Source organism: Chiloscyllium plagiosum, unplaced genomic scaffold, assembly GCF_037043375.1.
Source record: "Chiloscyllium plagiosum isolate Xiang-an unplaced genomic scaffold, Cpla_swu_hap1 HiC_scaffold_23, whole genome shotgun sequence".
NCBI classification, from domain to species: domain Eukaryota; kingdom Metazoa; phylum Chordata; class Chondrichthyes; order Orectolobiformes; family Hemiscylliidae; genus Chiloscyllium; species Chiloscyllium plagiosum.
The window spans coordinates 3,791,953-3,816,983 of NW_028270161.1; the positions used below are offsets into that span (position 1 = coordinate 3,791,953).

The window sequence follows — 25,031 nt, forward strand, 5'->3', positions numbered from 1 at the left end:
ACAGATAATAAAACGACACAGTAGACTCATAACATAGGTCAAAACCTGTGGAGCCAGAGAACAATCATTATTCCTGCCATTATTAGGGCAAAGGTAGGATGTTCACTGATGATTGCACAGTGTTCAATGCCATTCACAAATCTACCGATACTGAAGCAGTTCATTTCCATATTCAGTAAGGCATGGACACATCCCCGGGCTTGTGCTAATAAGAGGCAAATAACGTGCACTTAGCTAATGCAAAGCAAATGAGCATCTCCCTTACCATTACCATTGCTGAATTCCGCTACCCATTAGCAACTCAGTGCTCACCACTGATCAGAAACCAAACAAGGTCAGCCACACAAAAACAATATAAGAGCACATCAGCAGCTGAGATTTACGTGAAAAGATATTCACTTCTTGCCTCCCTGGTTTTCCTTAGTGCCTAGCTATAATGATATTTGTTTGAAATATAGGTTTGATTGAGAAATAATTATAACTAATAAGGTAGGATGTACACAAATGTTAAAACAACGTAAAAGATAAAGATTCATGTTGGAATTAACCACAAAGAGCTCCATCACAGCTCTCAGGGAAAGAATGTACCTGTTATACCAGAAAGGGGATATGAAGATGGCACATATATGCTATTAATTAAATTAGCACTCAGTACAAAGAATACAAATGTATAAACAAAAGGTTAGTTACTGAAAAGACACATGGCAAAATCATTCCTGGGCATGAAAGCAAAATATCAATTACAGGTGAAAGGCAGGAACCATTTAACTGTCAATAACAGCAAAAATGCTATCATACAAATACCATTAGAAACTAGGGTAAGAGAACACGCAAACACAAAATTGTTTTTTAACTGATAAATCTTTATCAAAGCATCATTTTAAGATTGAAAGAATAGGGAAGAGATGTAAGAAATAAAGTGTATGAAACATTACAAATACATTGATTTGATAAAAACTCAAAACTTCATAAAGGAGACTTTATCAAATAGTTAAGGAATAATGTGAAAAATAATGCAGCATTATTGACTAGTAGTAGACGGAAAGTATTCAGCCTGGAGCTCGGTGACCAGTGGTGTTCCACAGAGATCTGTTCGAAGACCTATGCTCTCTGTGATTTTTATAAATGACTTGGGTGAGGAAGTGGAAGGGTGGGTTAGTAAGTTTGCCAGCACAAAGGTAGTGGAGTCATAGAATCCCTACATAGAATCATAGAATCCCTATAGCGTGGAAACAGGCCCTTCAAACAGGCCTAACAAGACCACACCAACCCTTCAAAGAGTAACCCACCCAGACCCAATTCCCTTCCCTATTACTCTACATTTACCTCTGACCAACGCATCTAACCAACATATCCCTGAACACTATGGGCAATTTAGCATGGTCAATTCACCTAACCTGCACATCTTTGGATTGTGGGAGGAAACCAGAGCACCTGGAGGAAACCCACACAGACACGGGGAGAATGTCTGTGTGGAATTTGCCGTCACCCGAAGCTGGATTTCAACTCAGGTCCCTGGCACTGTGAGGCACCAGTACTAACTACTGAGCCACTGTATGGAGGGCAGTTGTAGGTTGCAGCGGGACATTGACAGGATGCAGAACTGGACTGATAAGTGGCAGATGGAGTTCAACCTGGAAGCGTGTGAAGTGATTCATTTTGGAAGGTTGAATTTAAATGCAGATTACAGGTTAAAGCCAGGACTCTTGTGGAGAACAGAGGGATCTTGGGTCCATGTTCATAGATCCCACAAAGTTAACAACCCTATCAACTTGGAGAAAGTGAGGTCTGCAGATGCTGAGATCAGAGTCGAGAGTGTGTTGCTGGAAAAGCACAGAAGGTCAGGCCGCATCTGAGCAGCAGGAGAATCGATGTTTCTAGCCAGAGCCCGTCATCAGGAATCATTCCCGTGTCGATTCTCCTGCTCCTCAGATGCTGCCTGACCTGCTCTGTTTTTCCAGCAACACACTCTCAACCCTATCAACTTGGATGGCAAGAAGGCATATGGTGTGTTGACTTTCATTAGCAGGGAAGATTGAGTTTAAGAGCCATGAAGTTATGCTGCAGCTCTATTGAGTCCTGGTTAGACCCCACAGAATATTGTGTTCAGTTCTGGTCGCCTCATTATAGCAGGGATAGAGTGCAGAGGAGATTTACCAGGATGCTGCCTGGACGGGAGGGCATGTCTGATGAAGAAAGATTGAGGGAGCTAAGACTTTTCTCACTGGAGCAAAGAAGGGTGAGAGGTGACTTGATGGAGGTGTACACGATGATGAGAGGCGTAGAGAGAGTGGATTGTCAAAAGACTTTCTCCCAGGGCGGAAATGGCTATCACGTGGGGCCATAATTTTAAGGTGATTGGAGGAAGGTTTAGGGGAGATGTCACAGACAGGTTCTTTGCACAGAGATAAGAGTGTGGTGCTGGAAGAGCACAGCAGGTCAGGCAGCATCCGAGGAGCAGGAAAATCGATGTTTCGGGCAAAAGACCTTCATTAGGGGTTGTGGGTGCACGGAATGCACTGCCAGCAATGGTAGTAGAGTCAGATACATTAGGGACATTTAAGTGACTCTTGGATAGGTGCACAGATCATAATAAAATGAAGGGTATGTAGGTTAGTTTGATCTTAGAGTAGGATACAAGGTTGGCACAACATCGAGGGCTGAAGGGCCTGTACTGTGCTGTACTGTTCTATGTCTACATTTTATTACCTGTAAGTGGAGGAACACATACCCATATTTGCAAAGTAGGAACTGTGCAAATATTATAAAAGTAAGACTGCTTCATTGAAATTTGCAAATTATTGGGGACCCTTACAGAACACTTCTCTGAAGATATTTTCTTCAACTGGGAAAAGAACTCTCACACTCAGGCCTGTCAAGCAAAACTTTAAATATCGATGGCCATTTTATTCTTAGATATTCCAACATCTTCTCAGATATTCTTGAATAGTTGCAAGCAACATTAAATTGGATTCTGTTAGGTTGGTATTCCAGCTTTTGCTAATTTTGGTACAGCAATATACTAATCCACTTGAAGTATATTGCTTGTTAATTTCTGTTAATAAAATTGTAAAATTAGTAAATTGGCTCGTTTAGGTTTTTTGTAATAATCAAGTCAAACCCTAATATAGAACATAGAACATTATAGCGCAGAACAGGCTCGTTGACCCTCAATGTTGCACCGACTTGTGGAACCAATCTGAAGCCCATCAAACCTACACCAATCCATTCTCGTCCATATGCCTGTCCAATGACCATTAAAATGTCCTTAATGTTGGCAAGTCTACTACCATTTCAGGCAGTGCGTTCCACGCCCCTGCCACTCTGAGTAAAGAAACTACCTCTGACATCTGACCTGTTTCTATCACCCCTCAATTTAAAGCTATGTCCCCTCATGCTAGCTAGCACCATCTGAGGAAAAAGGCTCTCCCTGTCCACCCGATCTAATCCTCTGATTATCTTATGTGTCTTAATTAAGTCACCTCTCAACCTTCCTCTCCCCAACGAAAACAGCTTCAAGTCCCTCAGCCTTTCCTCGTAGGTCCTTCCCTCCATACCAGGCAACATCCTGGTAAATCTCCTCTAAACCCTTTCCAAAGCTTCTACATCCTTCCTATAATGCGGTGACCAGAACATTACACAATACTCCAAATGTGGCTGCACCAGAGTTTTGTACAGCTGCAGCATAACCTCATGGTTCCGAAACTCAGTCCATCTACTAACAGAAACTAACACACCATATGCCTCCTTAACAACCCTATCAACCTGGGTGGCAACTTTCAGGGATCTGTGTACCTGGACACCAAGATCTCTCTGCTCATCTACACTACCGAGAATCTTACCATCAGCCCAGTACTTTGCATTCCTGTTGATCCTTCCAAAGTGAATCAGCTCACACTTTTCCGCATCTTAGACACTTTTATATACTTTTACAATTCCTTACGTGTTTCCTGAAGAGAAATCCCAAATCCAGAAAATATCTAGGAAGTTTGTTACGCATACCTGAGGCTTATTAAAATTAAACAAACTATTTGGATGAAAGGAACATTTGCAGTCAGCTGGTTCTCCTGTGGGATAGTTACCTAAATCCCAAAACTAAGCATTTGTGAAATTAACTAGCTCAAATGCAGCAGGTGAGTATTATTAGGGAAATACTCCTTACATAAGTTAACTTTAAAGGAGAATAAAAAGTTATAAGTCATTTCATGTCTACAAGGCATTAATCAGAAGTGTGATAGAATATTCCCCACTTGCCTGAATAGGTGCAGCTCTAATATTTAAAAAGCTTGACACCATCCAAGACAAAGCAGCCTGCATGACTGAAACCCAATTCACTACCTTTAAACACAAGACCATAAAACCATAAGATATATTAGCAAATTAGGCCATTCAGCCCATCAAGCGTGCTGCGTCATTTAATCATGGATAATATGTTTTTCAATCCCCATTCTCCTGCCTCTTCCCCATAACACTCCATCCCCTTACCACTCAAGAACTTATCTATTTCTGTCTTAAATACACTCACTGACTTGGTCTCCACAGTCCTCTGTAGCAATGAATTCCACAGATTTCCCACTCTCTGACTGAAGAAATTCCTGCTCATCTCAGTGTTAAAGGGTCATCCCTTCACTCTTCCTACTGGTGGAAACATCTTCTCAATGTCCACTCTATCCAGGCTTCTAAGTATCCTGTAAGTTTCAATATAATCCCCCCTCATCTTTTTGAACTCCATCAAGTACTGACCCGGAGTCCTCAACTGCTTCTTGTATGACAAGTCCTTTATTGTGGGATCAATGTTGTAAACCTCCTCTGGACTCCCTACAATGGCAGCACATCCTTCCTTAGATGTGGGGCCCAAAACTGCTTGCAATATTCCAAATGCAGTCTGACCAGAGATTATACAGCCTCAGCAGTAGGTCGCAGCTTGTGTGCTCGCTTATATTGCATTTGCCTTCCTAACTACCATCTAACCCCGAATTGAATTGAATTGAATTCATTGTCACATGTACCGAGGCACAGTGTAAAGCTTTATCTTGTAACCAATACAGGCAGATCACAGAGTTAAGTAGCATAGATAGTAAATAATAGGTAAACAGCAGCAAAAACACAAACTCAGGTGCATGTTATCCTTAAAAGAATCCTGTACTAGGACCCCCAAGTCCCTTAGTGCTTCAGATTTCTGAAGCCTTTCCTCGTATAGAAAATAGTCTACATCTCTATTCTCCCCAGCAAAGTGCAAAACCTCACACTTTCCCATGCTGTATTCCATCAGTCACTTCTTTGCCCATCTCCTAGCATGTCCAAGTCCTTCTGCAACCTTCCTGCTTCCTCAACACTACCTCTCCCTCTATCAACTTGGTGTCATCTGCAAACTTAACAACAATCCCCACATCTGCAAACTTAGCAATAAGCCCCTCGTTAATGTATAATGTGAATAATTGTGGTCCCAATGCTCAACCCTGAGGAACTCCACTGGTCATCAGCTGCCATCTTGAACAAGACCCCTTTATCTTAATCTCTGCCTTCTGCCAATCAGCAAATCCTCTATCCACCTTCCTACTAACACAATGGACTCTTACCTTATTTACCAGCTTCCTGTGTAACACCTTGTGAAATACCTTCTAGAAATCCAAATAGATCACGTCCACTTGCTCTCCTTTGTCCAACTTGTTTGTTAGCGCCTCAAAGAACTCTAACAGATTAGCCAGGCATGACCTCCCCTTGAAGTCGTGCTGACTGAACCCTATTTTACTGTGAACATTCAAGTACTGTTTGATGTCATCTCTAAAAATGGACTCTCAAATCTTACCAATGACTGAAGTCAGGCTAACTAGTCTATAGTTTCCTGTCTTCTGCCTCTGTCCCTTCTTAAACGTGGATGTTCACCATTTTCCAATCCTCTGGGACCCTTCCTGACTCCAGTGATTCCTGAAAGATCACCACCAATGCCTCCAAAGTCTCCACAGCTCTCTCCTTCAGATTGCTGGTGTGTAACCCATCTCTTCCACAAGATTTATCCACCTTCAGATCTTTTAACTTCCCTAGCACCTTTGCCTTAGAGAGGGTCACCCCGACTCTCTTGAAGTTCTGATATGCTACAGTGTATATATATTCAGTACCTAATCAGTTCCTCTGCCTTTTCTTTGATTCCCCATTATTACTTCTCCAGCCTTATTTTCCAGTAGTCCAATGTCTGCTCTTTTCTCTCTCATCCTTATCTAGTACAAAAATTTCTTGCAATCTTCTTTTATATTAGCAATTGGCTTACCCTCCTACTTCACACTACCCCCTGCCCCTTTTGCTTTCGTTTTTGTGCTGTCCATGATGTCCCTTGTCAGCCATGATTACCTAGCCCTCCCCTCAGGATGTTTCTTCTTTCTTGTGATCAATTTCTGTTGCAATTCCTGAATTACCCCCCTCGAAACTCCTGCCATTGCTGCTCCATCGTTTTCCCTGTTAGGCTCCCCTTCCAATCAACTCTGGCCAGCTCCTCCCTCGTGTCTTTATAGTTCCCCTTACTCAATTGTAATCCCGTTACATCTGATTCCAGCTTCTCCCTCTCAACTGCAGGATGAATTCTATCATATTATGGTCACCAACCCCAGAGGTTCCTTCACCTTAAGGTAGAGTAACCAGATCAGCCATGATGTTGTTTAATGGCAGAACAGGTTTGAGGGACTGAGTGCCCCACTCCAGTTCCTATGTTTATGCCTGAATTTATAAAGGGTCTAAAACATTATAACAGCTCTCAGCAATGTTATTACTCATTGAGAATATACAACAGTGTCATATGGAACCTAACATGAGAATTAGAAATCTGTTTCTGTCCAACACTGAGCTACTGGAACTAAATCAAAACTACAGCAGACTATGACAACTCACCATAGTCCCTTACCACCCTTATACAACATGGCACTGATTTATAAAATATGGACTCTAGGTTTATGAGCTATTGGAGACCATTCAGCCCCTCGAGCTGGTGCCACCATTCAACAAACGTATTCATTTACCTCAACCCCATCTTCCAGATCCTATCATTCCTTCAATGCCCAATTAATCTCTACCTGGAATACAACCAAGATCTAAACTTCCACAGCTCTCTGAGGGAGGGATTCCAAAATTTACTGCCCTCTGACTGAAGACATTTCTCTCCATCTCAGACCAGCATAGCCGATCCTTCAGAGTGAGATTGTGAACTTGTGTTCTCAATTCCCCAACCAGTAAGCGATTTGTGGTAGCTCCACATGAAAAAAAAACAAGCAAACCTTCTAGAATATTAGAGGTGGTGTTAATGCAATCTAGAACCTCAGGCTAGTGTTCTGAGGACATGGGTTCAAATCTCAGCATGGACAGATGACGAAAATTTGAATTCAACAAAAATCTGGGATTATGAAGCAAGCTGATGGGTGTCCATATTATCATTGTTTTAAAAAGCCATCTGGCTCACTGATGTCTTAGGGAAGGAAACTTTATCTGGTCTGGTCTACACGTGACTCCAAACCTGCAGTGATTCTTAGCAGCCCTCTGCCATTTTCCATCTACAGGATGAAATGAAGCACGTACACCCAGGGTCCTTCGAAAGCATTTTCCAAACCTGTAACCTTTACCACTTAGAACAACAGAGACACCAGGTGCATGGGGGCATCACGCCTGCAAGTGCCCCTTTGAGCCACACACCATCCTGACTTGGAGCTATCTCTGTTCCTTCATTGTCACTGGGTCAAAATCCTAGGACTCCTTCTCTACAGTACCATGGTACCATGTGGTACCTACATCACATGGACAATAGCAGGTTAAGACAGCAGCTCATCACCAAGGCAGTTTCTCGTGGACAATTAGGAATCGCCAATAAATGCTAGCAGAATGGAGAGCTAGCAGGTTCCAAATTAATATAGAATTCAGATTAAAAGTGCCTGCTCAGATTGACAATGGTGGGCATGGCACTCCATAAGGATCAACACTGGTTGTTTACTATTCATATAAATGATCTGCACTTTGAAATGGTTAATTATATTCAAGTGATGTTTCCACTGATTGGAGTCCTGTATTGCTTACTGCAGAATGGAAACAGTGTGCTGGGCTAGATGGAGTTCTTTGTCATAAAAATTCTTCTGAAATAATGTTAACATGTTATTTCAAATAAAGGCCATCTCCTAGGAAACATGACCTTAAATTCAGTTGTTTTGACTGCAATTAATTTCGATAGTAGGGTAATAGTACAAACAAAACAAGCAATTTTGCTGCTTTGGTGCAATTCATAAACTTTGTTCTATTTTGAGACAAACAAATTTCAGTAGGGTGTGTGGAAGAGGTGCCAACCAATTAACCATCACAAGCCTGAGAATACGGTAAAAGCACTTTTTTTATGATGTGGAGCTGCTGGTCTTGGACTGGGATGGACAAAGTTAAAAATCACACAACACCAGGTTTTAGTCCAACAGGTTTATTTGGAGGCACTAGCTTTCAGAGCGCTGCTCCTTCATCAGCTCCAAATGAGAGTCCTTCCAAATGAACCTGTTGGACTATTACCTGACATTTTTTTTGTGTCACCAGTAAGCACCAGAGGAAACCTAATTCTCATCAGTGAAATCATTTTAACAAAAATAATAAATTTGTTCATTTTTATGAAACCCTCAAAAGGCAAAACAAAAGGAAGGTATTGTTCTTTTCTCCAGAAGTAGGGCTGGTGAAGGGCTTTTTTCCCCGAAACGTCGATTTTCCTGCTCCTTGGATGCTGTCTGGCCTGCTGTGCTTTTCCAGCACCACTCTAATCTTGAATGTGAAATACATGACAATGTGGTAACAATGGGTTTATTCCACTTACAGACATTAAGATTATAAGATATAGGAGCACAAATAGGCCATTCAGTCCATCAAGCCCACTCCACCACTCAATGAGTTCATGGCTGATCTAATAATCTTAAACTCTACTTTCCTGCCTTTTGCCTATAACCTTTGATTCTTTTACTGATTAAAATTTGTCTGTCTCAGCTGTGAATATACTTAATGAACCAGTTTCTACAGCTTTTGCCAAAAAGACTTCCACAGATTCACTAATCTGACCCATTACATTGAGATTCTACCCGCTGGTCCAAGGCTCTCCCACAAAGGGAAATCAACCTCTCAGTGTCTGCCCCATCAAGCCCCCGAAGTAAACGAAAGGTCATGCCTGAATCTTCTAAACTCCACTGAGGACAGGCCCAACATACTCAACCTCTCCTCATAAGAATATCCTTCCAAAGCCAGAATCATGATGGTGAACCTCCTCGGAACTGTCCCCAATGGCAGTATACCTTTCCTCAGATATAGAAAAAATACTTTTCTCTCAAAAATAATTAACTTTTCAAAAATAACTTTTCTCTTTAAAAATGTTCTTCTTAACGAGCGGAAGAGAACTTTTACAGTATTCTTGGCATGGTCTAACTTGTGCCATGTATAGTTTTTAAAAGACATTCCCTTTGAATGAAATGCAAACATTCCAATTCCCTGGTGAACTTGGATGCGAGCATTTTGACATTTGTGCACAAAGACTCCAAATCCTTCTATGCTGTAGCTTTCTGCAGTCTTTCTCCACTTAAATAATATTCAAGTCCTCTACATTTCCTCTCAAAATGCACAGCCTCACATTTTTCCACATTATATTACATGCTCTAAGTTGATGCCAACTTGTTTAACCTGTCTATTAATCCCTCTGCAGACTCTTTGAGTCATCCTCACCACTTGCCTTCCCATCTATTATTCTGTCAATTGCAAACCTGGTAATAGTATCTTCACTTTCCTCATCCAAGTTATTATACATATTATAAATAAGATAACCTTTACAGTAATCCCTCTGGCACTCCAGGAGCTAAATTACATCTGATACCTTTGGTTAATTGATTTCCATTATCATAACTCAGAACTTAAAATTAAATTTGCTCATCCACCTGCCTCTGCCACACACTAGATAGATTGTTATTGTTTCCTTTACTAAATTACAAAGGACTGTGTGAAATTTTCAAATAAAACAAAATATTGCAGATGTTGAAAATATGAAATTAAAAACAGAAAGTGCTAGAAATACTCAGCAGGTCTGGCAGCACCAGAGATGAGAAATCAATCCTGACTTGGAAATACATCACCATTCCGTCACTGTCACTGAGTTAAAACCCTGGAATTCCCTCCCTAAGGGCATTGTGGGTCAACCCACAGCACACGGACTGCAGCGATTCAAGAAGGCAGCTCACTACCACGTTCTCAAGAGCAACTAGGAATGGGCAATAAATACCAGTCCAGCCATAAACACCCACGGCCCACAAATGAATTTTAAAAATAGAGTTAACATTTGAGAGATGAGTAATGTGTCTTGTTCAGTGTGAAACAAGACATTGGTGTCTAAATGGTATGCTTCACTATTGTCTCAAAAACATTGAAAGTAGAACATCATAACTGTCTTTGGCCATCCCTCCACATAAGCTTCACCTCAACAATTCTCTGTCATTTTAGGTTGGCTTATGTCTTGTTTGTCAATCACACAGCACACCTGGGCCCAACCGAATTCCCTAAAGTATGCTGGCTGAGGTGAAGGAGAGGTAAACAACACAAGATTGACGAGATGAAAATAGCAACAGCCAATCTGAATGCATCACATGTTGTGTCTGCTGCAGTGAAAGCAGCTCTATGGGTCAATATGACAGGCATGGAAATTCAATTTTAACATCAAAATGTTCATGGTCATTCCACAAACTAAAAATAACTAAAATGAAATAAGGACTTTTCTAATACATTTGATATATAATGCAAATTATATATACCAAAATATTTCTGTCAATAAGTATTGTCGTGTTACTCATTAAATTTTACAATTGAAAACTATTTTTCACCATAATTAAGCCAAAGAGCCCTTTTCCAGCACGTAATCAAGAATCCTCAAATTTTGGTCATACACTTAAAGTACTATAAACCTTTTCAACATACCAACAAAAGGAGCATTATGCAATTCTATTCAGAAGAAAATTACAAATACAAATGACAAAAGGTGATATATAATGTGACCATGTCTTGTGCAAGACTTTGTTCTGTTAAAATTCTGCTAAATAATAGAAGGGTGGATAGTGTAGGATCCATTGGACATTTGTATCTCAATCCTGTACATTAACAAACAGAAGAAGATATGAATGTTAGTTTAACAAAGAGGCTATTCACACATAATGGGCACTCAATTCAAAATGGAAAAAGTCTTTACAAAAAAATAAACTTTGTTGTAAACAAACATTGCTCCATGATGAATCACAATGAAACATGATATCACTTGCACATGACAGTGACCCAAATGTCATGCTGCATTTACATATAAAGACAGTATCCCATTTATCAAGTTTATTTCAATTAAAATCCAGGCATAGGACACTAAAACAAATCAGGATAGAGAACTGTGAATAGATTAAATGAGATTTGAGGTAGAAATAATGCATACAGAATATATCTTTCAAAAGTAATTTCAACAATATTAAGTTCCCAGACATTGGAATATATCGATATGCTCCTTCAGCATGTTCTGTCATTCAGCAAAATTAGAGGTTTTTCCTCTCCCTGCTTTCACAGGATAAGGGCATTGCTGGCAAGGCTAGCTTTTGTCACCAGTCATTAATTGCTAGATCAGTTCATAGAGCAGTTAAGAATCACCCACATTACTGTAGATCCACACACACAAAGGTCAGACCATGTAAGGATAGTAGATTGACTTCCTGAAAGGATATTAACAAACCAACTGGGTTTTTGCAACAATTACTAATGACTGCAGAGTCACCATTGGAGTAGCTTTTGAGTCTCGGTTTTTATTAAATTAAAATTTCTGCCACGGTTGGATTTGAAACCATGCCCCCACAGAAAAGCATCTGCAGTCCTCACTTTCTCCCCACAGAAACAGTCTCAGATGCTGGATTATTAGGTCAGTGATATTACCACTACACACCACTTCCACTAAATGCAGTGCCATGCGAAAAACATCTTTGCTCTATCCTTTTTGTGTCAAAACTCGATCAGTCGAGTCTCCTTCAAGTCGATATTGCTCCCATCTGTAGGAATAGCACTTTAAAAGGGGACGTGTAGGTGATAAAGTGCAGAAAGTATTCACAAGCATTGTTCCAAGAAGAACTTTAGCTATACAGATAGATTGCACGGGTTGAGTCTAGCACCAGGTGAGGATGGGTGAATTGGTTCCCCTCTGAACAACTGCAAATGTGAACAGAACATACCTGGAGCTTTATTCAATTTTGAGATGGCCCTTTCAACAAATCATGGCAGGACTTTATTGAAAGTATTTATCATGAACCACATAGTTAAACCCACACAAACTTATTGTGGTGATAACTGAGGTCAGAAATTAAGATTGGGCAATTGCATATGAATGCAAACTGTTTAGGCAGGGTTTGTGCTTTTTGAAAACCAATCTGTTCAGAGATGCAACTACAAACCACTGGAGCAGACTTGAACCCAGGACTCTTGGCTCAGGGGAAGGGACACTACCACTCCACCATAACAGCCCTCATATGCAGTTAGCATTCCAGGTGCATGGTCAAGCCTTTCACCAATGCTTACTTGCAGGAAAGTCGTCAAGTCTATTCCACAAGAGACAAGGAGAGCACAAGTGTATCCAAACTCAATTTGTACTTCTCCTACCAATCTGGGACCATAAGAAATAGGAACAGGTGTAGGCCTTTTGGCCCTTCAAGCCTGCTCCACCATTCAATAGGATCATGGCTGATCTGCAATTCCTCATGTCCACTTTCCTACTCTTCCCCATAACCCTTCGTTCCCCTGGTTGATTGAGAATCTATCGCAGCCTTAAATATACACAAGAACTCTGTCCCCACAGCTCTATGTAGCAAGACTCATTAATCTCTGAGAGAAGAAACTCCTCCTCATCTCAGTCTTAAATTGGCACCACATTATCCTGTGATTATACCCTCTGATCCTAGGCTCTCCCCTGAGGGGAAACATCCTCTCAGCATTCACTCTGTTAAGCCCCTTAAGAATCCCATATGCTTCAATGAGATCACCTCTCATTTTTCAAAACTCCAGTGATTGGAGTCCCTACAATGTAGCCTTTGTTCATACGACAATCCCTCCATCCCAGGGATCATCCCAGTGATCCTTCTCTGAACTGCCTCCAATGAAATGAGATTTTTCCTTAAATAAGGGGACAAAACTGCTCACCTGTTAGTCATGAGATGAATATGAATTGCACAGGTGCTGGTTTAGCCATTTGGGTGTAATTATAGGATAATATAAAATCATTAAATATCCATTGCAAATAACAAATAGATTGATAACAGCAGGTGCCACGCGAGGGTTACAGGGGAACAGTGCCCCCGGTTTCTCCAGGAAATGAACTTGAGTCAGTATTTACCCTAACCGCTTTCAGATCGCCTCTGCCCCGAACTAAAAACGCCGTTCAATTTCTGAAAGGTTTGCTCAAATAAAAATACCTGCGGACACGGAAACGGAGTCTCAATTATTTACAGATCCCCAAAAGCTGTTTGAATAGTTTGAAAGGCATTCGTTTGGTTTCAAGTGAATTGTAATTGACTTTCATCTGTGGGTGAAATGCACTGTGGTTTAGACCCTGGTGACTGCTTTAAACAGGTAAGATTCGTGTTACAAATCTGGGCTTCTAGCGCTGCTGTGTACCCATGGTGTTGTCAGCGAGGTGACCGGGGCAATTAAAAAGGGCTTAAAGTGATAGGCAGGCAGTTCCAATTCAGTGGCTTCAATCCTTGGCCACAAACACCAGATTTCCAGATTTGTTTGTTCACCAGCCCCGGGAATCCCTCAGAACTCCCAACTTCACGCTTTGTAAAGAGGGAGGAAATGGCATTAGTTTATCGCATCGCAGCGTTGAAAATGACTCTGATGGTTCAGTGCACCGCCCCAGAGGATTAAGCGTTTACCCAAAACACAACAATTGCTACCCGACGCGATGAGGCAAGCTTCTGCAAACTGCTGAAACACAGCAAATGCAGAATCAGGAGGCCAGCCCTGGAGAGGGGCAACGCATCCTCATTTTGAAAGGATTCTTATTAAAGCAATAAGATACACAGAAATAATGATCAGCCCCTTATGAGTGGGAAAGGGGGGGGGGGGGTGATGTTGCCTGGAAGATACATTGATGCTGTGCATTCACCGTCACATTCTCACCCCACCGCGATCAAACCCTGGATACAGAGCCCCTCATCATTAAATAATGGCAGACAGAGGAGATCGGGAGCTGTCTCTGGGACTTACCTTGCCACACACTCGGAGATCTGAAGCCACAGCAGAGACCAGCAGCGCACTCAGGATGAAGGCTTTCGGAACCCAGGAGGAAGGGGCAAGCTCTGGCCAAGACATCAGGCTGCTGGCTGTGCACGGAATCACCAAGAGGCAGCTAGCTCACTCACTCACACAGGCAGACAGTCTGCCTTTCACCCTCTCTCCCTGTGCCACAAATAAATCCAATCCCTTTCCTCCTCCTCCACCCAGGCTGCGCGTGCACCTCCCAGGGACCAGCCGGCACGTAATGCGCGCACCCGCCCTCAGGCACGCGCCCTGTGCCTGGCGGGCGCGCGCGCCAGCTCTTCAGCGCTCTCTGCATATCCTTGTATGTGTGTGTCTTGTGTGTTTAGTAAATACATCCTCTGCCATCATCACCTTCCAGGTTCCTCAGTCTGGATCCCTTGAAATCCTTCGAGGGTCATTCAGTCTTCCTTCCTAAGCCAGTCCTTCCCAGAATATCAAATCACTCTGACTTCCTCTAACCCGACAAGTTCAACCTCTCCAGCCTGGAAATGTAACTCGTCACTTTTTCTTTCCACTTTAAATAAAGCTGAAAATTAAAATTTGCTGTTCAGCCCTGCTATTTCAATGTCCTGTGTCAAAATTTGAAATATCCCAGAATTTGTAGTAACCAATATAAATGACCAATTTAAATGTTGAGTAGGCAAAAGTGAGGACCGCAAATGCTGGAAACCAGAGTCTAGATTAGAGTGATGCTGGAAAAGCACAGCAGGTCAGGCAGCATCCGAGGAGCAGGAAAACCGACGTTTCGGGCAAAAGCCCTTCATCAGGAAACTTTTCCAGCATCACTCTAATCTAAAATTTACATGTTGAGTCCACTAGGCCAGTATTGTCCAGAGTTTAGACAAATGAAAAGTAATCCAATTTGGAATGGATAAAGTTCTTAAAGAACAGGGCAGATTAGATGTTCAGAGGTTGCTTTCTCTGGCAGTATTTCAGATGACAATAAACTAGGAAGAATTGTAAATTGTGAGGAGGGCAGTGTGGAACTCCGAAAGGACAAAGAGAAGTTGGTGAAGTGCTCAGCTAGGTGACAGATGGGGCTCAATACAGAGAAGTGTGAGGTGATCCATTTTAGTGGGAAGAATATTTGAATGACAATATAACTAGGAATATAACTCTACAGGGGGTGCAGGAGCAAAGGGTCCTGGGTGTATATGTACACAGGTAGAAAGAGCAGTTAATAAGACATACATAGAGGGGCTGAAAATGTGTTGCTGGAAAAGTGCAGCAGGTCAGGCAGCACTGACCTGAAGAAGGGCTCATGCCCGAAACGTTGATTCTCCTGCTCCTTGGATGCTGCCTGACCTGCTGCACTTTTCCAGCAACACATTTTCAGCTCTGATCTCCAGCATCTGCAGTCCTCACTTTCTCCTATACATAGAGGGGCACAGAGTACACCAGCAGGGAGGTGATGTTGAACTTGAATAAGACACATGTTAGACCTCAGCTGGAGTATTGTAAAGATGTGTAGGCACCACATTACAGGAAAAATATGAATGCATTCGTAAGAGTGCAGAATTGATTTATCGGCATGGTTTCGGGAGTGAGAAACCTCAGTGCTGAGGATAGATTAAAGAAGTTGGGACTGTTCTCCTTCGAGAGAAAAGACTGAGAGGAGATCTGATAGCAATTTTCAAAATCATGAGAATCTGAATAGAGTAGCGAGGGAGAAGCTGTTCCTGCTAGGAAAGAAAAAAAAGAGAGGGCATACATTAAAGTGACGTACAAAATCAGCAAGGGTGATGTGCGAACAAGTGTTTTCACACAGCCAGTGGTTAGGGTGTGGAACACACTGCCTAGAAATGTGGTGGAGGCAGGTTCAATTGAAGCATCCAAGAGGGAATTGGTGTGCAGGAATATGGGGGGGAAAGGCAAGAGATTGGCATAGGTATTTGAAACTGTGCAGGGATGATGGGCTGAACAGCCTCCTTCTGTGATATTTTACACTGGAGGGCACAGTCTCTGAAAAAAAGCTCAGCCATTTTCGAATGGGATACAGAGAAGTTTCTTCCTTCAAAGAATTAATAATTGTAGAATTGTCTGTCTCAGACTGTTGTGGCTGTTTGGTCACTGAATAGAGACAAGACAAAGATTGATGATTTTTGGGCACACATATAGAATCAAGAGAAAGGGGGAGAATGTAGGAGTTGAGGAAGAAAAGCTAGACACCTCAGCTCCTCATGGGTATGCCCACACGAGCAGTTCTGCTCAGTGACAGACTTTTGATTGGTTTTTCAAACAGATCCGGTTGCAAATCTTCAGGTGTACTCAGCACAGTAACAACTCCTTGATTGGATCCTGGGTGAGTGGATAACACAACAGAAACGTTCGTGAAGGAGAAACCATCTCCATCTGTCTCCTTTCTGTGAGTGGAGCAGCCGAAGTGAATGCTGAGCAACTCATCACTCACTCACTCTGTCTCTCTCTGCAAGTTCTCTTCTTGAAAGACAAAGGGATAAACCAACTTCAAAAGTGGTTTTGGAAAAGTGAATCTGCAACCAGTGAATGCAATGTTAAGAATCAATGTAACCACAAACTTGTATCCTTGTCATAGAGTCATAGAGATGTACAGACCCTTCAATCCAACCCATCCATGACGACCCAGATATCCCAACCTAATCTAGTCCCACCTGCCAGCACCCGGCCCATATCCCTCCAAACCCTTCTTATTCATATACCCATCCAAATGCCTCTTAAATGTTGCAATTATACCAGCCTCCACCACTTCCTCTGGCAGCTCATTCCATACACGTACCACCCTCTGCGTGAAAAAGTTGCACCTTACGTATCTTTCATATCTTTCCCCTCTCATTCTAAACCTATGCCCTCTAGTTCTGGACCACCTCCCCGCCCCAGGGAAAATACTTTGTCTATTTATCCTATCCATGCCCCTCATGATTTTGTAAACCTCTATATGGTCACCCCTCAGCCTCCAATGCTCCAGTGAATACAGCCCCAGCCTGTTCAGCCTTTCCCCATAGCTCAAATCCTCCAGCCCGGGCAACATCCTTGTAAATCTTTTCTGAACCCTTTCAAGTTTCACAAATCTTTCCAATAGGAAAGAGACCAGAATTGCACGCAATATTCCAACAGTAGCTGAACCAATGTCCTGTACAGCCACAACATGACCTCCCAACTCCTGTACTCAATACTCTGACCAATAAAGGAAAGCATACCAAATGCCTTCTTCACTATCCTATCTACCTGTGACTCCACTTTCAAGGAGCTATGAACCTGCACTCCAAGGTCTCTTTGTTCAGCAACACTCCCTAGGACCTTACCATTAAGTGTATAAGTCCTGCTAAGATTTGCTTTCCCAAAATGCAACACCTCGCATTTATCTGAATTAAACTCCATCTGCCACTTGTCAGCCCATTGGCCCATCTGGTCCAGATCCTGTTGTAATCTGAGGTAACCCTCTTCACTGTCCACTACACCTCCAATTTTGGTGTTATCTGCAAATTTATTAACTGTACCTCTTATGCTCACATCTAAATCATTTATGTAAATGACAAAAAGTAGAGGACCCAGCACCGATCCTTGTGGCACTCCACTGGTCACAGGTCTCCAGTTTGAAAAACAACCCTCCACCACCACCCTCTGTCTTCTACCTTTGAGCCAGTTCTGTATCCAAATGGCTAGTTCTCCCTTTATTCCGTGAGATTTAACCTTGCTAACCAGTCTCCCATGGGGAACCTTGTCGAACGCCTTACGAAGTCCATATAGATCACATCTACTGCTCTGCCCTCATCAATCCTCTTTGTTACTTCTTCAAAAAACTCAATCAAGTTTGTGAGACATGATTTCCCACGCATAGATCCATGTTGACTATCCCTAATCAGTCCTTGCCTTTCCAAATACATATACATCCTGTCCCTCAGGATTCCCTCCAACAACCTGCCCACCACTGATGTCAGGCTCACTGGTCTACAGTTCCCTGGTTTGTCCTTACCACCCATTTAAACAGTGGCATCATGTTAGCCAACCTCCAGTCATCCGGCACCTTACCTGTGACCATCAATGATACAAATATCTCAGCAAGAGGTCCAGCAATCACTTCTCTAGCTTCCCACAGAGTTCTAGAGTACACCTGATCAGGTCCTGGGGATTTATCTGCCTATATACATTTCAAGACATCCAATACCTCCTCCTCTGTAACATGGACATTTTGCAAGGTGTCACCATCCATGTCCGTACAGTCTATATCTTCCATATCCTTTTCCACAGTAAATACTGATGCAAAATATTCATTTAGTATCTCCCCCATTTTCTGTGGCTCCACACGAAGGCCGCCTTGCTGATCTTTGAGGGGCCCTATTCTCTCCCTAGTTACCCTTTTGTCCTTAATGTATTTGTAAAAACCCTTTGGATTCTCCTTAATTCTATTTGCCAAAGCTATCTCATGTCCCCTTTTAGCCCTCCTGACTTTCTTCTTAAGTATACACCTACTTCCTTTATACTCTTCTAAGGATTCACTCAATGTATCCTGTCTACACCTTACAAATGCTTCCTTGTTTTTCTCCACCAAACCTTCAATTTCTTTAGTCATCCAGCATTCCCTATACCTACCAGCCTTCCCTTTCACCCTGACAGGAATATACTTTCTCTGGATTCTTGTTATCTCATTTCTGAAGGCTTCCCATTTTTCAGCCGTCCCTTTACCTGCGAACATCTGCCCCCAATCAGCTTTCGAAAGTTCTTGCCAAAACCGTCAAAATTGGCCTTTCTCCAATTTAGAACTTCAACTTTTAGATCTGGTCTATCCTTTTCCATCACTATTTTAAATCTAATAGAATTATAGTCGCTGGCCCCAAAGTGCTCCCCCACTGACACCTCAGTCACCTGCCCTGCCTTATTTCCCAAGAGTAGATCAATTGTTGCACCTTCTCTAGTAGGTACATCCAAATACTGTATCAGAAAATTGTCTTGTACACACTAACAAATTTCTCTCCATCTAAACCCTTAACACTATGGCAGTCCCAGTCTATGTTTGGAACGTTAAAATCTCCTACAACCACCGTATTTTTCTTACAGATAGCTGAGATCTCCTTACAAGTTTGTTTCTCAATTTCCCTCTGACTATTGGGGGGTCTATAATACAATCCCAATAAGGTGATCATCCCTTTCTTATTTCTCAGTTCCACCCAAATATCCTCCCTCAGCACAGCTGTAATGCTATCCCTTATCGAAAATGCCACTCCCCCGTCCTCCCTTGTCTCCCTTTCTATCCTTCCTATCGCATTTGTATCCTGGAGCATTAAGCTGCCAGTCCTGCCCATCTCTGAGCCATGTTTCTGTAATTGCTATGATATCCCAGTCCCATGTTCCTAATCATGCCCTGAGTTCATCTGCCTTCCCTGTTAGGCCCCTTGCATTGAAATAAATGCAGTTGAATTTATTAGTCCTACCTTGTCCCTGCCTGCCCTGACTGTTTGACTTGATTCTATTCTCAACTGTAGCAGTCTCAGATTGATCTCTTTCCTCACTATCTCCCTGGGTTCCTCCCCCCCCCCCGCCACACCTTACTAGTTTAAATCCTCCCGAGCAGATCTAGCAAATCTCCCTGCCAGTATATTCGTTCCCTTCCAATTTAGGTGCAATCCATCTTTTGTGTACAGGTCACTTCTACCCCAAAAGAGATTCCAGTGATCCAAAAATATGAATCCTTCTTCCATACACCAGCTCCTCAGCCATGCATTCATCTGCTCTATCCTCCTCTTCCCATCCTCACTATCTCGTAGCACCAGGAGTAATCTAGATATTACTACTCTCAAGGACCTCCTTTTTAAATTTCTGCCTAACTCTCTGTAATCTCCCTTCAGAATCTCAACCTTTTCCCTTCCTATGTAGTTGGTTCCAATGTGGACAATGACTTCTTGCTGGCCCCTCTCCCGCATGAGAACATCCTGCACCCTCTCTGAGATATCCTTCATGGCGTTGAAAGAACTTGAAGATAAACATCTCATTGATTCCTGCAATCCAGAATGGTGCCTGAACTGTGCAGCATTGTTTGTTCTTTCCTCACCTGTAACATTTGTATCTTGTCTTTTTGGGATTGTTTTAAAAAGGAGAAATGTAAGTTATAGACATAACTTTCCATTATAAGTTAATAATTAGACTTTATTTTCTGACATGTGTTAAAAACAATCTGTTTGAAACAAATAGAAATGTAAAAAAAATGCTGGAGAAACTCAGCAGGTCTCGCAGCACTTCTGGAGAAAAAAACAAAGCTAACATTTCGAGTCCAGTGACCCTTCTTCAGAAAGGTCACTGGACCCAAAACGTTAACACTGTTTTCTCCCCACCGATGCTGCCAGACATGATGAGTTTCTCCAGCATTTTGTTTTTGTTTCATATTTACAACATTCGCAGGTCTCTATTTTATTGTAATAAGTTGATGTTTTATTGTTAAGTACAAAATCACAATGAGTGATTTCTTCAAACCTGGGTTTGTCAGTCAAGAAAATTGAGGACTTTGGATAGTTTGACTCCATGTTTTTCACATTCATGGTAACAGTCACGTTCAGTGTTCAAACCTGAGTAATAGTTCAGTTAGTCAAGGTGCCAGAGCATGACCAGCATTTGTGGAAACACAGTCTTGACAAAGAATCAATGTCTTTGGGAAAGAAAGGGAGGACATGGAATGGGAGAAAAGTACTAACAAACTAAAACAAAAACATTCTAACACAAGACAATTGAAGTGACTTAATTAAAGCACAGAAGATCATAGGTTACCTGAGGTTACAAACATAACATAAACAATTAGTAACCCCCAGCTTAAATTGAAATTGAAATGTTTAATGATTTGTATTAAGATCAATTAAAAATCCTTATTGTAAGGAATCTGGTGGTGTTGTGGGTGAGATAGTCACTTTGTTCCTCTCAGACCGGAGGGTAAATTCAATTCAGGTTGATATGATGAATGTCTCTTTGTTCTCCTGGCTTCAAGAGAGCCAGTATGAAAAATGTAAATATATCACTCTGATATGGCAGTAGCTTCTTTTCTCAGTTTGAGTACATGCACACTAATTGGTATGATATCTATTTGCATCTAACCAATGTTTAATAGATGTAATGGCTGAGTTTGGAAAGTGCACTCTCTCTCTCTTACTGGCATTTTCTATCTCCTGATTTATCTTCTGCCCCACATCCCGACTACTGCTAGGAGACCTGAACATAACTTCATCCTTTATATCTTTGCAGTTCCTCAACTGTATCCACACAGAATTGATGCCTTCCAACCCTATATTGTCTCTTATTATTGATTTATTTCATTCCTTACTAACAAGGCAATCCCGCTTTCTCTGCTCATCTGCCTGACCTTTCAAAGGGATGCTAATCCTTGGAAATTTAGTTCCCAGTGCTCATTCCTTTGCAGCCATATCTCAGTGATGCTCACAACATCAAACCTATCCATTTCAATCTGCACAACAAGCTCATTTACCTTATTTTGTATACTATGTGCATTTATGTATAACACCCTCAGCCCTGTGTTGACTACCCTATTTCTCATAGCTGTCCCCTTATCTTCTGTACCTTAAATTAGATTCCTGACCCTTTCCACACTCTCTGATATTACTTGCTCTGGAAACTTTAATAAGCTCTGCCAAGTCCTCCTCCTCTTTAACTTTTTCCATATTTTTCCATGCAGCTGAACCCACACCCCCACTATTTAGTTTAAAGCTCTGTCCACTTATGTTTGGTACATGTATTGCTGAAAAGGATTGGGAGTCAGGCTCACAGTATGCTGCACTTGTATGTACTGGAAGCTACAGTCATTAATACATAGAGCTCTGTTCCTTACAGACTGAAAGCACATGCACATGCTCTGCATCAGCTTCAATTTGACAAATTATGTGACAGCCATTTGCTGGATAATTTCTCAGGGCAATACCCTGATCAACCTGCTGATTTAAAATTGAACAAAGCATGGCAATTAACTGTCAATCAACATTAACAGGTACACTGTCCATGACAGCACCTCTACCAATCAGAGTCCTCTTCTCAGAAGAGAGCAAATGATGAGGAAGGCAGAGAGGAGACAGGTGCAAGAGACCCCGGGAGAAGTACCTGTCAGGAACAAGTTGAAGCTTTTGGAAGCAGAGACTGATGACACTGCCAGTTCGCAAGGCGGCCAAGTTTGTCAATCAAAAGTTGCCGCAGAGGCAGAGCGGAAGAGTCGGACATCGCACAGAGCCGTGGTAATAGGGGACTCCATCGTGAGAGGAACTGACCGGGGTTTTTGTGGCAGCAGACGGGATTTAAGGATGGTGTGTTGCTTTCCTGGTGCTAGAGTGAAAGACAACGCGGACAGAGTGCAGGAAATCCTCAAGGATGAGGGTGAAGAGCCAGAGATGGTGGTACATGTCGGCACAAATGATGTCGGGAAGAAGAGGAGGAACATACTACAGCGAGACTTCGGAGAACTAGGAAGAAGGTTGAAAAGCAGGATGTCCAAGGTGGTTATCTCCGGTTTGCTTCCAGTTCCTCGGGCAAGTGTGGCCAGAAACAGGGAGTTAATGGACTTGAACGTGTGGTTGGGGAACTGGTGCAGGAAGCAAGGATTTAAGTTCTTGGATCACTGGGGTATATTTTGTGGTAAACATAAATTCTACAAGAGAGACGGCTTGCACCTTAATAGGTTAGGGACCAGTATTCTGGCAGGCAGGTTTTCTACTGCAACACCGCTACATTTAAACTAAGTAGCGGGGGGGGAGGGGACAAGCTGGATGTTTAAAAAGGAAATTGAAGGGAAAGTTAGAACAAGAGAAGTCAAGAAAGACAACTGTATTAATGAGGCAGAAAACTCGGAAAGGCATCATGCTGTAAGGTTGAGTGAAATAAGGGTTGATGGGAAGGGTGAGAGCAGTAACAAATTAAAAATACTATACATGAATGCACGAAGCATTAGACATAAGATGGATGAGCTTGAGGCTCTTTTGGAAATTGCCAGATACGATATTGTGGGGATAACTGAGACGTGGCTTCAAGTGGACAGGGCCTGGGAAATGAATATTCAAGGATGCACGTGTTATCGTAAGGACAGACTGACGGGCAGAGGGGGTGGGGTGGCCTTGTTGGTAAGGGACGATATTCAGTCCCTTGTGCGGGGGGACCGAGAGTCAAGAGATGTAGAGTCAGTGTGGATAGAGCTGCGAAATACTAAGGGTAAAAAGACCCTCTTGGGAGTCATCTACAGGCCCCTAAACAGTAGTCTGGATGTTGGATGTAAGTTAAATCAGGGGCTGAAATTGGCCTGTCGCAAAGATGTCACTACAGTTGTTATGGGGGATTTTAACATGCAGGTAGACTGGGAGAATCAGGATGGTATTGGGCCACAAGAAAGAGACTTTGTGGAGTGCCTCAGAGATGGATTCTTAGAGCAGCTGGTGCTGGAGCCGACCAGGGAGAAGGCAATTCTGGATCTGGTATTGTGTAACGAACCAGAATTGGTCAGAGACCTCGAAGTGAAGGAGCCATTGGGAAGTAGTGACCATAATACAATAAGCTTCAATCTGCAATTTGAGAGGGAGAGGGTACAGTCGGAAGTGACAGTACTTCTGTTGAATAAAGGGAATTATGGAGCTATGAGGGAGGAGCTGGCCAAAGTTCAATGGTGCAATACCTTAGCAGGGATGACCGTGGAGGAACAATGGCGGATATTTCTGTGTATAATGCAGAAGTTACAGGATCAGTTCATTCCAAAAAGGAAGAAAGATCCCAGGAGGAGGCATGGGCGGCCGTGGCTGATGAGGGAAGTAAAGAAACATATAAAGTTAAAAGAGAAAAAGTATAACATAGCTAAGATAAGTGGGAAAACTGAGGACTGGGAAGCTTTTAAAGAGCAACAGAGGATTACTAAGCAGGAAATACGCAGAGGAAAAATGAGGTACGAAGGTAAACTGGCCAAGAATATTAAGGAGGATAGTAAAAGCTTTTTTAGGTATGTGCAAGGCAAAAAAATGGTTAGGACAAAAATTGGGCCCTTGAAGACAGAAACAGGGGAATATATTACTAGGAACAAAGAAATGGCAGAGGAATTAAATGGGTACTTCAGATCTGTGTTCACTTGGGAAGACACAAGCAATCTCCCTGAGGTAACAGTGGCTGAAGGACCTGAACTTAAGGTAATTTATATTTGCCAGGATTTGGTGTTGGAGAAGCTGTTAGGTCTGAAGGTTGATAAGTCTCCGGGGCCTGATGGTCTGCATCCCAGGGTACTGAAGGAGGTGGCTTGGGAAATCGTGGATGCGTTGGTGATTATTTTCCAGAGTTCAATAGATTCGGGGTCGGTTCCTGAGGATTGGAGGGTGGCTAATGTTATACCACTTTTTAAGAAAGGTGGGAGAGAGAAAGCAGGTAATTATAGACCAGTTAGTCTAACCTCAGTGGTGGGAAAGATGCTGGAGTCTATTATAAAGGATGAAATTACTGCACATCTGGATAGTAGTAACAGGATAGGACAGAGTCAGCATGGATTTATGAAGGGGAAATCATGCTTGACTAATCTTCTTGAATTTTTTGAGGATGTAACTATGAAGTTGGACGAGGGAAATCCAGTAGATGTAGTGTACCTGGACTTTCAGAAAGCTTTTGATAAAGTCCCACACAGGAGGTTAGTGAGTAAAATTAGGGTGCATGGTATTGGGGGCAAAGTACTAGATTGGATTGAAAATTGGTTGGCTAATAGGAAACAAAGGGTAGTGATAAAC

The 25,031-nt window shown here is 42.2% G+C and overlaps 1 protein-coding gene across 1 annotated transcript in view; it reads right to left on the bottom strand.

The window, feature by feature from the left end:
• The window catches only part of LOC122561882 (endosome/lysosome-associated apoptosis and autophagy regulator family member 2), a 117,901-nt gene extending 103,440 nt beyond the window's left edge, over positions 1-14,461 (bottom strand). Inside the window, exon 1 of the mRNA XM_043714206.2 lies at positions 14,266-14,461. Within this exon, the coding sequence (XP_043570141.1) occupies positions 14,266-14,370 (105 nt within the window). The 5' untranslated portion in view covers positions 14,371-14,461. The remainder of the gene's footprint in view (positions 1-14,265) is intronic.
• Between the last annotated feature and the right edge of the window lie 10,570 nt (positions 14,462-25,031).